Genomic DNA, 16,751 nt, shown 5'->3' on the forward strand with positions numbered 1-16,751 from the left:
GAGAGGTGGATCCTCACGGCTCAGTAAATATCTGTGCGTCAGCCGGGTGTGGCCAATGCGGAGTCGACAAAGGACAACTGAGTCCCTGTGAATGGCTCGTATGGCTGACCGCCACGCAGTCGTCGTCTCCTTGACAGCACGGAGTTTATTAGGTGTGGGTAGATCGCGCCATTCAGCATCCCAAAGCGCGAAAACTTTGTGGCAGAAGACTGCTCGCAAATCAGTCTCCAGGAGGCCAATGTCCAGAGTTGGTTCACTGGTGGCCTGTTTGGCCAGGCGGTCAACATGTTCATTGCCCGGGGTACCGAAATGACCAGGGATCCACACAAAGACCACAGAGCGGCCGCAACGGGCAAGAGTATGGAGGGACCCCTGGAGAGCCATCACCAGACATGAGCGAGGGAAACACTGGTCAATAGCTTGTAAACTGCTCAGGGAGTCGCTACAGATAATGAATGACTCATCTGAGCAGGAGTAGATATACTCTAGAGCACGAAAGATGGTGACCAGCTCAGCAGTGAAAACGCTGGAGCCAGCCAGCAATGAGTGTTGTTCGTAATGGTCCCCTAGAGTACGAGCATAACCGGCACGACCAGCAACCATCGAAGTGTCAGTGTAAACAACGCCAGAACCCTGATACGTGGCAAGGATGGAAAGAAAGCGGCGGAGGAAGGACTCTGGAGGGACTGAGTCCTTCGGGCCCTGTGACGATTTGAGCTGAAGGCATGGACGGGGCACACACCACGTGGGTGTACGCAGGGGGGAGCCGGAAAGGCAGTGGAAGAGGGTAAACCCCAAGCCCGGAGAGAAGCTCTCTGATGTGGACCGCGATCGTTCAACCCGACCGGGGCCGACGTTCTGGGAGATGGACGACCGACTGAGGGAACAGGAGACGATAATTAGGATGCCCGGGCAAGCTACAAACATGTGTAGCATATGCAGCCAGTAAACGTTGGCACTGTAACCACAATGGAGGGACACCTGCCTCCACAAGTATGCTGTCCACAGCGCTGGTCCGGAAAACTCCAGTGGCAAGTCGGATCCCACTGTGAAGGATTGGGTCCAGCACCCGCAACGCAGAAGGGGATGATGAATCATAATCCAGGCTCCCATAATCCAAATGGGACTGGATTAACGCCTGGTAGAGCCGTAAGAGGGTAGATTGGTCGGCGCCCCAGCTGGTGTGGCTCAAGCATCGCAGAGCATTAAAATGCTGCCAACACATCTGTTTAAGCTGCCGAATGTGTGGGAGCCAGTCAACCAGGCATCAAAAACCACACCCAAAAACCGATGTGTCTCTACCACAGCAAGAAGTACGCCGGCAAGATAAAGCCACGGCTCAGTGTGAACCGTGCGTGGCCAGCAGAAATGCACAACGCAGGTCATGGAAGCCGAAAACTGAAAGCCATGTACTACAGCCCAAGACTGCGCCTTGCGGATAGCATTCTGCAGCTGACGTTTGGCAGCTGCAGTGCCAATAGAGATATAGTAGAGGCAGAAGTCGTCAGCATACAAGGAAGCTGAGATAGACGTTCCCATCGCCACAGCGAGCCCGTTAATTGCAGTTAAAAACAGGCAGACACTTAAGACAGATCCCTGTGGTACCCCATTCTCCTGAACTCAGGGGGAACTATGGGAGGCCACAACTTGCATGCGGAAGGTACAACGCGACAGAAAATTTCGTATGAAAATTGGCAGCGGACCCCGAAGACCCCAACCATGAAGTGTAGAGAGCATGTAATGGCGCCATGTCGTATTGTACGCCTTCCGCATGTCAAAACAGACAGCGACGAGGTGCTGACGGTGGGCAAAGGCTGTACGGATGGCTGACTCCAGGCTCACCAGAGTGTCGGTGGCAAGCTCACCATGTGTTCGAGCAACTTGCAAAGAATGTTGGTGAGGCTAATGGGGCGGTACCTGTCCACCTCCAATGGGTTCTTGCTAGGTTTCAAAACGGGGATAACAATGCTTTCCCGCCATTGTGACGGAAACTCACTCTCGACCCAGATACAGTTGTAAAGGTCGAGGAGGCGTCGCTGGCAGTCCACTGAGAGGTGTTTGAGCATCTGACAGTGGATGCAATCTGTCCCGGAAGCTGTATCAGGGCAAGCTGCTAGGGCACTGTGGAATTCCCACTCACTGAGTGGAACATTGTAGGCATCAGGATGGCAGGTGTGAAATGAAAGGCTCCGACATTCCAATTGCTCTTTAATAGAGCGGAAGGCCAGTGGGTAGTTCACAGAAGCAGAACTGAGAGCAAATTGGTCTGCTAAGCGGTTTGCAATTATGTCAGGGTCAGTACAAACTGCCCCTTTCAGTGACAGCGCAGGGACGCTGACAGGGGTCCGATAGCCATAGAGGCGACTAATCTTGGCCCAAACCTGCAATGGAGAGAGATGGAGGCCAATGGGGGAGACATACCGTTCCCAGCACCCCAGCTTGTGTTGGCGAATGATGCGGTGGGCCCACGCAGGGAGCCGTTTGAAGGCGATGAGGTTTTTTAATGAGGGATGCCTCTTGTAACGCTGGAGCACCCACCTGCGATCTTTAATCACCACGGCGATCACAGGCGACCACCAAAGCACAGACTTCCACTGAGGGGACCCAGAAGAACGGGGAATGGCAGATTCTGCAGCAGTAATGACGCCAGTGGTGACCGAGTGAACCACCGCATCAATGGCTTCATTAGAAAGAGACTCAATAGTGACAATGGAGGAGAACAAGTCCCAGTCAGCCTTATTCATAGCACATCTGCAAGGTACCCAGAAGAGTGAGGCTGTGGCAGTGACGGAAAGATCGGAAAGTGGTCACTATCACACAGGTCGTCAAGCACACTCCATTGGACAGATGGTAAGAGGCTAGGGCTGCACATCGAAAGGTCTATATGGCTGAGTACGTGCCATGCGTCACACTGAAATGCGTGAAGGCACCGTCATTTACAATGGAAAGGTCAAGCTGTGCCAATACACGCTCAATGGTGCTGCCTCTGCCCATTGCCACTGATACACCCCACAGAGGGTTATGGGTGTTGAAGTCGCCAAGTAACAGGAAAGGTGGCGGCAATTGGGCTATCAGCACAGCCAGGACATGCTGCGGAACATCACCATCTGGTGGGAGATATAGGCTGCAGACAGTAACAGCTTGAGGCGTCCACACCCAAACAGCGACAGCCTCTAAAGGTGTTTGTAGAGGGACAGACTTGCTGTGAAGAAAGTGAAGGACATAGATGCAGATGCCACCAGACACCCTTTCATAAGCTGTTCGGTTCTTATAATAACCCTGATAGCCATGGAGGGCGGGGGTTTGCATAGCTGGAAACCAAGTTTCTTGAAGGCAATGCAGAAGAAAGGGTGAAAGCTGAGAAGTTGTCGGAGCTCAGCAAGATGGTGGAAGAAACCGCTGCAGTTCCACTGGAGGATGACATTGTCCATGGCTGAGAAGGTCGTGAAGGGACTGAGGAGGCAAATTAAGTTGCTGGGCCACCTGCCACCACCGATCGAGTACCGACAGGAGTGACATCCATCACGGCCGAGGGACCGGCGAGATTGAGGTCCTCAGCGGACGCAAGAATCTCCACCTCATCCTCAGATGCAGAGCTTGTAGGTGGCGGTGGAGTAGGTGCCACGGCAGGTGCCTTGGTCTTAGGGGTTTTCAATTTCACTTTCTTGCGCTGTTCCTTTGGTTGCCCTTGCTGGGAGGGCTTTTTTGAGTCAGTCTCCGGGACCGAAGATGATCGCGAAGCTCGACGACCAGTGACCTGTGGCTTCTTCAGCCACTGGTGGGTGTCTGCTGTGCCGCTGGTAGGAACCTGAGAAGGGAGTGACCCAAGGGATCCCTTCCAAGCTAGAGTAGCTGAAGAAGACTTACGCTTCTCAGCTTAGAAGTGGGGACTGGTGTCACCGGTGGTTGATGGGGTGCTGCTCCCAAGGTAGGTGGAGCGGAAGCAACAGAGAGAGAGAAGTGGCCCTCACCATCAAGGGGGCAGGCGTGGTCCTTCAGCTCTGAGGGCTGATGGTATGTGGTGCAGCTATGGGAACTGTAACAGGGGTGACAGTGGCGGCATAAGATGACATTACGCGTACTGGACGAAGTGTTCCAAATTTCCGCTTAGCCTCAGTGTAGGTCAGTCGATCCAGGGTCTTTTATTCCATTATTTTCCGTTCCTTCTGTAGAATCTTACAGTCCGGTGAGCAAGGGGGATAGTGCTCTCCGCAGTTGACACAGATGGGAGGCGGGGCACATGGAGCATCAAGATGGGATGGTCGACCACAATCACGACATATGAGGCTGGAAGCACAGCGGGAAGATATATGGCCGAACTTCCAACACTTGAAGCACTGCATCGGGAGAGGGATATATGGCTTGACATCACAACAGCAGACAATCACCTTGACCTTCTCAGGTAACGTGTCACCCTCGAAGGCCAAGATGAAGGCACCGGTGGCAACTTGATGATCCCTTGGACCCCGGTGGACGCGCCAGACGAAATGGACACCTCGTTGCTCTAAGTTGGCGCACAGCTCGTCATCGGACTGTAAAAGAAGATATCTGTGGAAAACAATGCCCTGGACCATATTTAAGCTTTTATGTGGGGTGATAGTAACAGAAACATCCCCCAGCTTCATACAAGCGAGCAAGACTCGTGACTAGACAGAGGATGCTGTTTTTATCAAGACTGACCCTGACCGCATTTTGGACAAGCCCTCCACCTCCCCAAACTTGTCCTCTAAATGCTCTACAAAGAACCGAGGCTCCACAGACACAAAGGATTCCCCATCAGCTCTGGTACAGACAAGATATCGGGGCAAATACATTTCACTGTCATTCATAGCCTTTCGTTTCTCCGACAGTGTGGCCAGGGAGGCGAACGATTTGGGGTCATACACATTAGCTTTAAAGTGAGCCCTCGAACACTTAGAGACTGCTGGTGGCTGGCCACCAGCAAAAGAAGATGTGCCATGCTTCATTGCGTGTCATCTGCCCTGGTACCACCTACTCTGACCAAGGCCCTCTCCACGGGCACCACCCAGTCACAGCAAGGGCCACCTGGCAGGATGGCCATTGCCGGGAGTACTGATGCCCCATGGAAATGGGCATCTACTCCTTGGCATATGTGGGGAGTTGACGGCGCAGGCATTAGTAGAGCGATCCCTGTGTTGTCAGGGGGCTACAACCAACAGGGTACATGGCAGCCTCACCACAACGGACTGGCCACCATGCTGGATTTTAGGTGACATGTAGTCCATGGTCGCCGTCAGTGCAGAAAGTGGCACTGCACATCACATGGCAGAAAGTGCACACAGGAACGTATACATGCCCAAGAGATGGAGGACTGCAATGGAACGACAAATAAGCTGGCGAAATGTCTCAATGCAAGATGGACACCATGCACCAAGTAAGGCGCCCTTCCCCAATCAGCTCGCTCTACGGAAGAATTTTGAGATATGGAGGTCAAACCCGACAGGGGACCATCACAGAAGGGCCGAAACATTTGAGACTCCTTTTAGTCGCCTCTTACGACAGGCAGGAATACCGTGGGCTTATTCTGACCCCCGAACCCACAGGGGAGAAACTGCAGTAGTCTCCTTGATTGTGCACAGATAGTAATACTGAGAGCAGTAGTGCAACAGATGTCATTCCACTCTTGGGCAAAGAGATTTTTGATTTGTACCTGCACATAGGCACCTGGGTTCATGAATGGAAATGGAGTGGGGCTAGTATCTGCCCCTGAAGTCAAATGGTCAGCCAGTCCATTCCCTGGGATGCGCACATTACTTAGGACCCAAAGAAGGAAAACTGAGCAAGCAACATGGACAAGGGCAGAGGGTAGGTTGTAGATAGCAGAGACCAAACAGTGACAAGAGTAGCATTGATCTATAGCCTTCAGGCTGTTCATCGACTCGCTACGTATCAAAACACCATGGCGGGAGGCCTGAATAACAAAATGGAGGGCTATGTTAATGGCTAGCAGCTCTGCTGTGAACACACTAAGATCCCAGCAGTAGATGGTGTTCTATGCCAGCAGGAGACAAAAGTATTCTAGGACCATCAGTGTAGAAGATGGTAGCACCCTGGAACTCTTCAAGGATGGAACATGCAAGGCGACAGAATATCATAGTGGTGACAGACACCTTAGGACCCTGGAGTAGGTCAGTTCTAATCTATGGTCTAGGCACCACCCAAGTGGAAGGGAGGGGGTATGGAGGAAATACATGGGGCACATTCCAGCAAGTGGAGACGGACAGAGTGAACTGAGATGCATTCCAACTGGCAATCTCACCCAAGGGCAAGCATCAGGAGGGATACGTACCTCATTTGCATACAGGATGGGGTACATGGGATGGTCAAGGAATCATCGAATGGCAATTACGTAAGAAACCAGGAGTTGGCTCCATTGTATTTTTAGATGGGGCAGCCCCACTTCTGCAAGGAGATGGTCGACGGGCTAGTGCAAAAGGCACCTATAGCCAGATACATCTCATAATGATGAATGGGGTCAAGCAATTTCAGAGTGGAATGAGCCACTGAGCCATAAGCCTGATGAACATAATAGTATGGAATATGGGGCAGCCACATCAGCCTTTTTATCAAAAATAAGGCCCAAGAAACTCAACTGTGCAACAACATATATGCGCTGCTTATCTAAATAAAGTTCTCAATTGGAGTGTACTGTGTGTTTATGGCAAAAATGCATAACCCGCATTTTGGAGGGAGAAAACTGGAAGCCATGGGGAAGGGCCCCACACAGAGGTCTGTCAGATGGTGCCTTGGAGCTGGTGTTCTGCAGGCACTACTGAGTGGGAGCTGCTCCAGATGCAAAATTGTCTACCTACAATGCTGGGATAACCAGAGGCCCAACAAAGATTACAAAGCCCACAGATGGCTACAAGGAACAGAGTGATGTTTACACCAGAGCCCTGTGGGACACTGTTCTCCTGGATCTGAAGGGACCTGAATGAAGTGCCAACTAACCCAGAACAGCCGTTGGGACAAAAACTGATAAAAATCTGAAGGCAACTGCAAAAGTCCCAGTTATGGAGGGTAACTAAAATGTGACAGTGCAAAACCATGTGTGCCTTATGTAGGTCAAAGAAGACCGTGGCAAGGTGTCAGCATTTAGCAAAATGAGTGTCAGATTGCTGTTTCCAATCTGAGTAAATAGTCAGTTGTTGATCTTCCTTCCTGGAAGCCACACTGATATGGGATCAAAAGGCCCTGAAATTCGAGTACCCAACATAATCTGAAGCTAACCATCCTCTCGAGTAGTTTACAAAGTTTGTCAGGCTAATTGGCTGGTAGCTGTCTAGAGATGTTGGGTTCTTCCCAGGCTTAAGTACTGGGATAACTGTGCTGTCTCGCCATTGCGAGGGAAAGACACACCACGAGCCAAATGTGGTTGAAGACCCTGAGTACATGTTGCCTCTGGGTAACATCCAAGTGTTGGACCATCTGGTTGTGGATGGAATCTGGGCCTAAGGCCAAGTCATGTGAAGAGGTAAGAGCCTGCAAGAATTCCCATTCAATGAAGGGTTCATTATAGACGTCAGCAAAGTGGGGTTGAAACAGGAGGCTTCTTCAATTCCTCATTTCTGTTGGAGAAAGGTGGCAGGACAGTAAGAGGACACCAATGCTGTTGCAAAGTGTGCCACGAGGTATTCTGCAAGGACCAATGGATCAGTGCACAGAGCACCCCGTAGGATATGACCTTGGACAGCTGATTGCCACTGGTGGCCCAGGAGGCTGTGGAGCTTGGACCAAACCTGTGATGAGGCATACGAGGAAACATAGCTCTCCCAGCATTCCTTTTCAATCTGTTTAAAAAGGTAACAGGCCTTAGAGCAGAGACACTTGAAAGCAATAAGGTTACTCTATGGAGGGTGTCTCTTAAATTGTTGCAGTGCCCATTGGCAGTCCTGGATAGTGACTGCTACATCCTTGCCCCACCATGTTACCAGTTGATGTGAGCACCTGGGGATAGGGGGAGTAGCAGTGTGTGCAGCTTGAAGAACAGTGTCAGAGACATCTTGCACGACCACCTCAACGCAATTACAGAGGGGTATCCAAGTGCACAGCAGACATTATAAAGGCCATCTGGCTCTGCGGAATGGCCAACATGAGGGCCTTTCGGCTGGTGGTGGCAGGGGGTTGGGTTGGTTTAAAAGAGGTGGGGAGGGGGGAGTTGGGTTGGGTTGGTTTAAAAGAGGTGGGGATGGGGGAAGGGGGGGGGGGGGGGGGGAGGGACCAAACAGCGAGGTCATCGGTCCTTTGTTCCCAGTAAAATAGTTACACAAGGGAAAAAAGAAAAAGGAGACATACAGGACAATAACAGGGGAAAGGCAGAACCAGAAGAATGACAGGACAACCAACACTACTATAGAAAAAAAAAAACAGAGAGATGCAAGAAACAGGTAGAAGGGGTGAAAACAAGAGAGCAGTCGACCATGGCTGGCTGACCACAAGAACAAAAAGGAAAAGATAGTAACTGTACGACACATTAAAACCTCCACCCTAAAAGCACTAGGGTGGAGGACACGGAAGGACAAAGGACATGCACTAAAACCAACATAGAAGTATAAAACCCACACTCACAGACAAAACGTAAAACTAAAGCTGCTGTAGAGGCATTGTCGCCCAACACCGAAGGCAGGGTGCTGGGAAAATTTGAAGTCTGCTGCAGAGCGGCTAAAAGTGGGCAGTCCAGCAAGAGGTGGATGACTGTCATTTGGGAGCAACAGCAACACTGAGGTGGGTCCTCGTGATGGAGTAGGTAACATTGTGTTAGCCATGTATGGCCAATGTGGAGCCAGCAGAGGACAACTGATTCCCTGCAAGAGGCCAGCATGGAAGATTTCCACACATTCATAGTCTCCTTAATGATACGTAGTTTGCTGTGCATGCTGTTATGCCATTCCATCTCCCAAAGCTCGAAAACCCATCAGTGTAAGGCAGAACGTAGGTCAGCTTCGGAGATGCCTACCTGCAGAAGCGGTTTCCACATCGCGTGTTTGGCCAGCCCGTCAGCAAGTTCGTTGCCGGGGATTTCGACGTGTCCTGGAGTTCACACAAACACCACGGAACAGCGGGAGTGTTCTAGGACACAGATGGACTCCTGAATGGACACTACCAGATGGTGGAGAGAGTAGCACTGGTCGATAGGTTGTAGGCTGTTCGATGAGTCAGTACACAGGAGAAATGACTTGCCAGGGCATGAGCTGATGTACTCAAGAGCATGAGATATGGCTGCCAGCTCTGCAGTGAAAACACTGCAGCCAACTGGCAAGGAGCGCTGCTCAATATGTCCTCCATAAACATATGCAAAGCCTACGTGACCATCAGCCATTGGAGCCGTCAGTGTAAACCACTCCAGAGCAACGGAACACATCAAGAATTGAGAGGAAGTGATAGTGGAGATCGGTAGGGTTAACAGGGACCTTAAGGCCACGCAAAAGGTCCAGATGACGATGCGGGTGAGGCGTACACCATGGAGGCGTACGTGAACGGACCACAAGTAAAGGTGGAAAAGGGAAGGATGCCAGTTCGGAGAGAAGGGACTGCACACGAACCGCAATCGTTAGCCCCGAACTGGGCCGCCGATGCGGGAGATGGACTGCCGCAGGCGGAAAAAGGAGACGGTAATTTGGATGCTCAGGGGAACTATGAATGTGTGATGCGTAACTGGCAAGCAGTTGGACTTCTCTGATCTGCAGTGGAGGGACGCCAGCCTCCACCAGTACACCGGTCACCAGACTCGTCCTAAAAGCTCCTGTTGCTAATCGAACCCCACAGTGGTGCACAGAGTCAAGTAAATCCAATGCTGAAGGCACTGCCGAATCATAAGCCACACTCCTATAGTCAATTCGGGATTGGACAAGGGCTCTATAGAGCAGCAGCAGAGTACAGCGATCTGCACCCCAAATAGTGTTGCTCAGGCAATGGAGGGCATTGAGGTGCTGCCAGCACTTCTGCTTAAGCTGACAAAGATGAGGGAGTCAAGTCAATTGAGTGTCGAAAACCACTCCTAGGAATTGATATGTCTCCACTAATGTGGGTGGATCCTCATTAAGGTAAAGAGCGGGTTCCGGATGAATGGTACGACACCGACAGAAGTGCACGACACACGACTTTGTGGCTTAAAACTGGAAGCCGTGGGCAAGAGCCCGTGACTGCGCCTTGTGGATGGCTCCCTGGAGGCGCCACTCAGCAAAAACAGTAGTGGAGCGACAGTACGAGATGCAGAAGTCGTCTGCATACAGAGAGGGTGAGACAGAGGGCCCGACAGCTGCTGCTAGACCATTAATGGCCACTAAAAATAGAGAGACACGCAATACAGAGCCCTGCGGGACTCCATTCTCCTGGATATGGATGGAATTATGGGAGTCTCCAACTTGGACACGGAAAGTACAGAGCGACAGGAAGTTTTGGATAAAAATCTGGAGTAGTCCCCGGAGGCTGCCCCCCCCCCCCCCCCCCCCATACAATGTGGCAGGAATATGATGTCGCCAAGTCGTGTCGTATGCTTTACGTAAGTCAAAAAAGACAGCAATCAGGTGATGCCGTCAGGAAAATGCTGTTGAATGGGAGACTCGATGGACACAAGATTATCAGTGGTAGAGTGACCCTGGCAGAAGCCGGCCTAAAATGGAGCCAGCAAGCCACGTGACTCCAGAACCCAACCCAACCGCCAACATTCCAAGGCTGATGGGCCAGTAGCTATCCACATCAAGTGGGTTTTTACCGGGTTTGAGCACCGGAATGATGGTGCTCTCCTGCTACTGCGATGGAAAGACGCCATCGCACCAGAGCCGGATGAACACAATGAAAAGATGTCGCTTGTAGTCAAATGAGAGATATTTAATCATCTGGCTATGGATGCAATCACGCCCAGGAGCTGTGTCGGGGCAATGTCCAAGGGCACTAAGGAGCTCCCACTCTGTAAATGGGGCATTACAGAATTCACTGCAGCATGTAGTGAATGACAGGACGTTCCCTTCCAGCCCCTGTTTGAGTGTGCGAAAGGCTGGAGGGTAATTCTCCGATGCAGAGGTTCAAGCAAAGTGATCAGCAATTGTGTTTGCATTGGTGTATAACTCGCCATTTATGCCGCGGACAGCAGTTGGGGCCTGGTACCCGAAAAGACATTTGATCTTTGCCCAGACTTGGGAAGGTGACGTGTAGCACCCAATAGTGGAGACTTACCTCTCCCAACACTCCTCCTTTCATTGTCTGATAAGGTAGAGAACAAGGGCATGGAGCCGTTTGAAGGCTATGAGGTGCTCCAGGGAAGGGTGCCGTTTATGCTGCTGTAGAGCTCGCTGACGCTCCTTAACTGCTTCAGTGACTTCCGGCGACCACCAAGGGACTGTCTTATGCCTCAGGCACCCTAAAGAGTGAGGGATTGGGGGGTTTCTGCTGCAGAAACAATTGTGCTAGTCACCTGCTCAATCATCACATTGATGTTACTGTGGGGTGGGGTGGGGGGGGGGGGGGGGGAGATTCAGTGGTGACAGAAGAGGTGAAAGTTCTCCAATCCGCCTTGTTCAAAGCCCATCTGGGCAGGCGTCCATGTTCCTGACACTGGAGCAGTGACAGGAAGTTGGGGAGATTAGGTTAGATTACTTTTTTGTTCCATAGATCCGTACTGAGGAGATCCTCATGGATGTGGAACATGTCACTTTATTTTTTAAGCTAAAATAACAATACTAATAGTATGAGTATATACAATACAGCATTTGTTTCTATTAAAACATTTGTCAATGGAGTAGGAGGAATTGGCCACTAGTAAGTCTTTCAGGCTTCTTTTAAACTGATCTTTATTTGTAACTAAATTTTTTAAGTTTGCTGGCAAATTATTGAAGATGAGTGTTCCTGAGTAATGGACCCCTTTTTGAACTAAAGTAAGTGCTTTTAAGTCCTTGTTCAGATCATTTTTGTTCCTGGTATTGTATGTATGAACTGAGCTGTTTGTTGGAAAAAAGAGATATATTATTAAGGACAAATTTCATTAAGGAGTAAATATACTGAGAGGCAGTAGTTAGAATACTCAGTTCTTTGAAGAGGTTTCTACAGGACGTCCGTGAATTTACTCCACAAATAATACGTATTACATGCTTCTGGACTCTCAAAACTTTTGTTTGACTTTAAGAGTTACCCCAAAATATTATACCATATGCAATGAAAGTAGGCAAAGTATGCAAGCTTTGCCATTTTTATGTCGCCTATGTCTGTTAACACTCGAATTGCAAATACAGATTTGTTAAGGCGTTTCTGCAGTTCTGTGGTGTGCTCCTCCCAACTGAATTTATTATCAAGTCGTAATCCCAGGAATTTAAGGCTGTCAACCTCTTCTATCTGCTCTTCTTCATACTTTATGCATATGCTGGGTGGAAACCTCTTACAGGTTCTGAATTGCATATAGTGAGTCTTTTCGAAGTTTAATGTCAGTGAGTTGGCTTTAAACCATTTATTAATATCCATGAAAATATCATTAGCAGATGTTTCTAGAACTACACTTGACATACTATTTATTGCAATACTTGTGTCATCTGCAAACAAAACGAACTCTGCTTCTGGCAGTGTAACTGATGAGAGATCATTTGTACACAAGAAAAAGCAATGGCCCTAAAATGGATCCTTGTGGGACACCACATGTAATTTCCTCCCATTCTGATGATGGGCGACTTAATTCACTAGTCCCTTGCACTGACACCCTTTGTTTCCTGTTAGCGAGGTATGACTTGAACCATTTTGCAGTGCTGCCCATGACACCACAGAATTCTAATTTATTTAAAAGGATGTTGTGGTTCACACAGTTAAATGCCTTTGACAAATCACAGAAAATACCTGCTGCATGTAATTTGTTATTTAATGAATTAAATACAGTTTCACTGTAGGTGTAAATAGCCGTCTTGATATCAGAACCCTTCAGAAATCCAAACTGTGTTCTTGATAATATGTTATTTGTGGTCAGATGGTTGAGAAGCTGCCTGTACATCACTTTTTCTAAAATTTTTGAGAATGCTGGCAAAAGCAAAATTGATCTGTAGTTTGATGGCATCTCTTTATCCCCTTTCTTGAATAGAGGCTGAACATCTGCATATTTTAGCCAGTCTGGAAATGTCCCAGTTATAATTGATTGGTTACACAAGTAACTTAGAATTTTACTAAACTCACAAGAACATGCCTTCTTTGTTGATATTTCATTGTAACCACTAGAATGCTTTGTTTTTAAAGATTTTTTTTATGGAAGTTATTTCTTTTGGTGAAGTGAGTGACATATTCATGTACCTGAAGCTATTTGTAAAGGCTAGTGTCAGATATTCAAGGGCATTATTTACTGATCCTGACAATCCCATTCTATCAGTAACGGATATAAAGTACTTGATAAATAGATTTGCCACACTATGCCCATCGGTTACTAAAGTGTCATCTACCCTTAGTGCTATTTGCTCCTGTTCCTTTCTGGTTCTATCAGTCTCCTCTTTCACTATATCCCATATTGTTTTTATTTTGTTCCCTGACATTGCTATCTTCTTCTCGTAGTGCATTTGTTTAGATGTCTGAATTACTTTTTTTAATATTTTACAGTAATCCTTGTATTTAGCTAAATCGTCAGCATTGGAGCTATTTTTGGTCAACAGATACACTTTCCTTTGTCTTACAGGAAATCTTTATTCCTTGTGCAATCCATGGTTTTATTATAGACTTCTGTTTAATTTGAGTAACTTTTAGAAGAAAACAGTTTTCAAACATGGTACTGACAGGATCACACATTTGATTGCACTGCAGTCATTCCTCCAAGCCAGACAAATTGTACAGGTAGAAAAAACACCCATGTTATACGATGGAAACTAATTCCATCAAGTGCTCCACAATGGTCTGCAGAGTATGGATGTGGATGAAATGCAGCAATTCTTTCTGCTACATCATGTGCAATGACAGTTTTCTTTTCCTAGTGTAAATTCAAATGCTTAGTATTAAAAATACTGAGCTGCAGGTGTCAGTCGAGAGTTCGCAGAGTCATGATACATCGCTGTTGGCAAAGGAAAGGAAGTGCCACAAACTACTAGAATCTGTTGCTCATAAAACTTGCTGAAATGCACACCACACTGCACCTTCCACAGTCATCCTGCCTTATCCATTACAGTGAGAACTGCAAACTTTGGGAAAGTTATGGGAGAGCTACAGGCAGATTTAAACACTGAGTTTGAACCATGTAGTATGTACCCACTAAAAACAAAATTGTTTTCTTTTATCTCAGTGCAGCAAACAATTTTAATATTTTTAGGTAATATCGAGGCTAAGATAACATGCATCACAGCATTCCACTGCTAATTGCTCTGTCCTTATCTTTCTATTTACCCCAGGTGCTGACTTACGTTTATTTTCTACAAGCTTTTGTAGATGAAGAGAATGCTGGTTGCTTAAGCTTGTTCACCAGATTCATTCTAAAAAATGTTATGTCATCTCAAATTCTAGAACACTGTCATTAATGACTAGCTTTCACCACATACCTGAAAACTTTTACAAGCGCAGTTGGATGTAATACAGGGTCCGTAACAGGTGCAGCAACTGGTGGTGAAGGTGCGGGTCGAACTACATGGGTAGGTCTGCGTAACTGCTTTGTTGAGCCCGCCACAAGCTCACGTGCCAACTTTGAGCTGATAGAAAGCGAAAGTGAGGCCTGAGGTGTGATGGACTGTGAAGGGGATGGCTGATCCACCCCACCTGATGTCGATCCCTGTCCTCTTCTATCACTTCTGCTACCGCTCCCGCTCCCGCCGCCGCCACTACCTGCATCTTGCGATTCACCTTTTGAGGTTGACAGCTGAGGTTTCCCTCCTGTGTCAGGTCCTCCTTCCCTCTTTTCTCCATCTCGGTGTCCTTCACCCTTTGATGCCTCTTCCTGCAAGAAGATATTACACTAAATGCCACATTTATAAGCACCACCAAACTGAGGTAGGTTAAATGCAAAATTTTACATCATTATTCCCAATCTTTGCAAATTAAAGAGGGGGAGAAGTTGTGAGAAAAATTGTCTATATTACTGACAGTGTTACCTTGTTCCATCCAACCCATCCGCCTTACCCTGTATTAACTTTTCCGAATAGAATACAATCACACATCTCAATAATCAAACTTGGATGCACACAAGCAGCAGTATGTTATGCAGTTGTGTGCATGTGTGCACATACTGCTTTATTCCATTCTTTCCTTGGTAGGTAAGACGGCGTAGAAAAGAGGCTGGCAAACACTAACCAATGAATCCAAAAATACGCTGCTTTGACCATCACCTACGGCAACCACAGTATTTGTGCAAAATCATTACAGGGTGTATTTCTGAGATTCTTTCACCTCCCTCATTAGTCCTCGTACCTGACAAAGGAAGATGCTAAGGGACTGTACTGTGGCTGGGTTGGGATCTAGGAGATTAACTTTCTGCAGGTGACAAAGTGGTGTGCACGTTACGAGATGTACATGAAAATATCTATCACCATCACCATTTTACTCCGTGTTTCACAACATAAAAACCAGCCGTTCTTTCTTCTGGTAACTGACAATTCTGGTGCTTGCTACACATGGAAACACTTTCTCCTTCTGACAAAATGCCTGAGGTATTGACTACTGTAAAAATGACCCACGAATCAGGAGGAACTACTTCACCTGATGGAACTGGGGCTGGGTTGATCTGACCTGACCTGATATTCCTGCAAGACGACTTGGAGTTGTGTACGGATGACGAGACTGGTTGACACAGAGCCTCAATGTTTTATGGACGATGGAAGCTCTCACGGAAATAGTCATGTCAGGAAAGACTCGGTACATTTGAGGCGGGGGGATTCCATGAGGGATATAGATGAGATGCTAATGGTAGCTGCTGAATGCACTGGAAGGAGCAGGCTGCAAGTGTTGGTTCACATTACAGCAAAGATGCTTGTCACCAGGATTCAAGGCCACCCTTCACTGACTTTTGAGCCCAGCTTAAGTGGTGAAGACAGCTGCTCACAAACCCAAAGTTGAAACAGAGCTTGCAAGTTACAAGGTCACACCCACGACTGACAGCATTCTCTCATTTTGAAATAATCTGTCAATTCTATGAATATCTTTGATGCAGATTTCTAGTCCACATTATCAGGTGCAGTTTTTCCAGCCCCCTTGACTAGGGTAGGTGTCCATTACACTATGTAAGCAGCTCCTCTGGTAGCAAAATTTGAGATAATCTGGACGAAGATAAGGATGAAACATGGGTCACATGCAGTAACTTGTTTCTGTTCCCCAGCAGCATCAAATATTGGAGCACTAGGACACTATTGATTAAGTATTAATATACCATGTGTACATTTTTTGAATGTCGAATTAAGTCGGTGATGCTGAGGGAATTAGATTAGGAAATGAGAAACTTAAAAGTAGTAAAGGAGGTTTGCTATTTTGGGAGCAAAATAACTGATGATGGTCGAAGTAGAGAGGATATAAAATGTAGACTGGCAATGGCAAGGAAAGCGTTTCTGAAGAAGAGAAATTTGTTAACATCGAGTATAGATTTAAGCGTCAGGAAGTCATTTCTGAAAGTATTTGTACGGAGTGTAGCCATGTATGGAAGTGAAATGTGGACGATAAATAGTTTGGACAAGAAGAGAATAGAAGCTTTCGAAATGTGGTGCTACAGAAGAATGCTGAAGATTAGATGGGTAGATCACGTAACTAATGAGGAGGTATTGAATAGAATTGGGGAGAAGAGGAGTTTGTGGCACAAC

The 16,751-nt window shown here is 47.7% G+C and overlaps 1 protein-coding gene across 1 annotated transcript in view; it reads right to left on the reverse strand.

The window, feature by feature from the left end:
* The window catches only part of LOC126100872 (jmjC domain-containing histone demethylation protein 1-like), a 78,346-nt gene that overhangs the window by 60,006 nt on the left and 1,589 nt on the right, over positions 1-16,751 (reverse strand). The window contains exon 2 of the mRNA XM_049911538.1: positions 14,511-14,902. Within this exon, the coding sequence (XP_049767495.1) occupies positions 14,511-14,902 (392 nt within the window). The remainder of the gene's footprint in view (positions 1-14,510; positions 14,903-16,751) is intronic.

This window comes from Schistocerca cancellata, chromosome 9 (genome assembly GCF_023864275.1).
Source record: "Schistocerca cancellata isolate TAMUIC-IGC-003103 chromosome 9, iqSchCanc2.1, whole genome shotgun sequence".
Taxonomy (NCBI): Eukaryota; Metazoa; Arthropoda; class Insecta; order Orthoptera; family Acrididae; genus Schistocerca; species Schistocerca cancellata.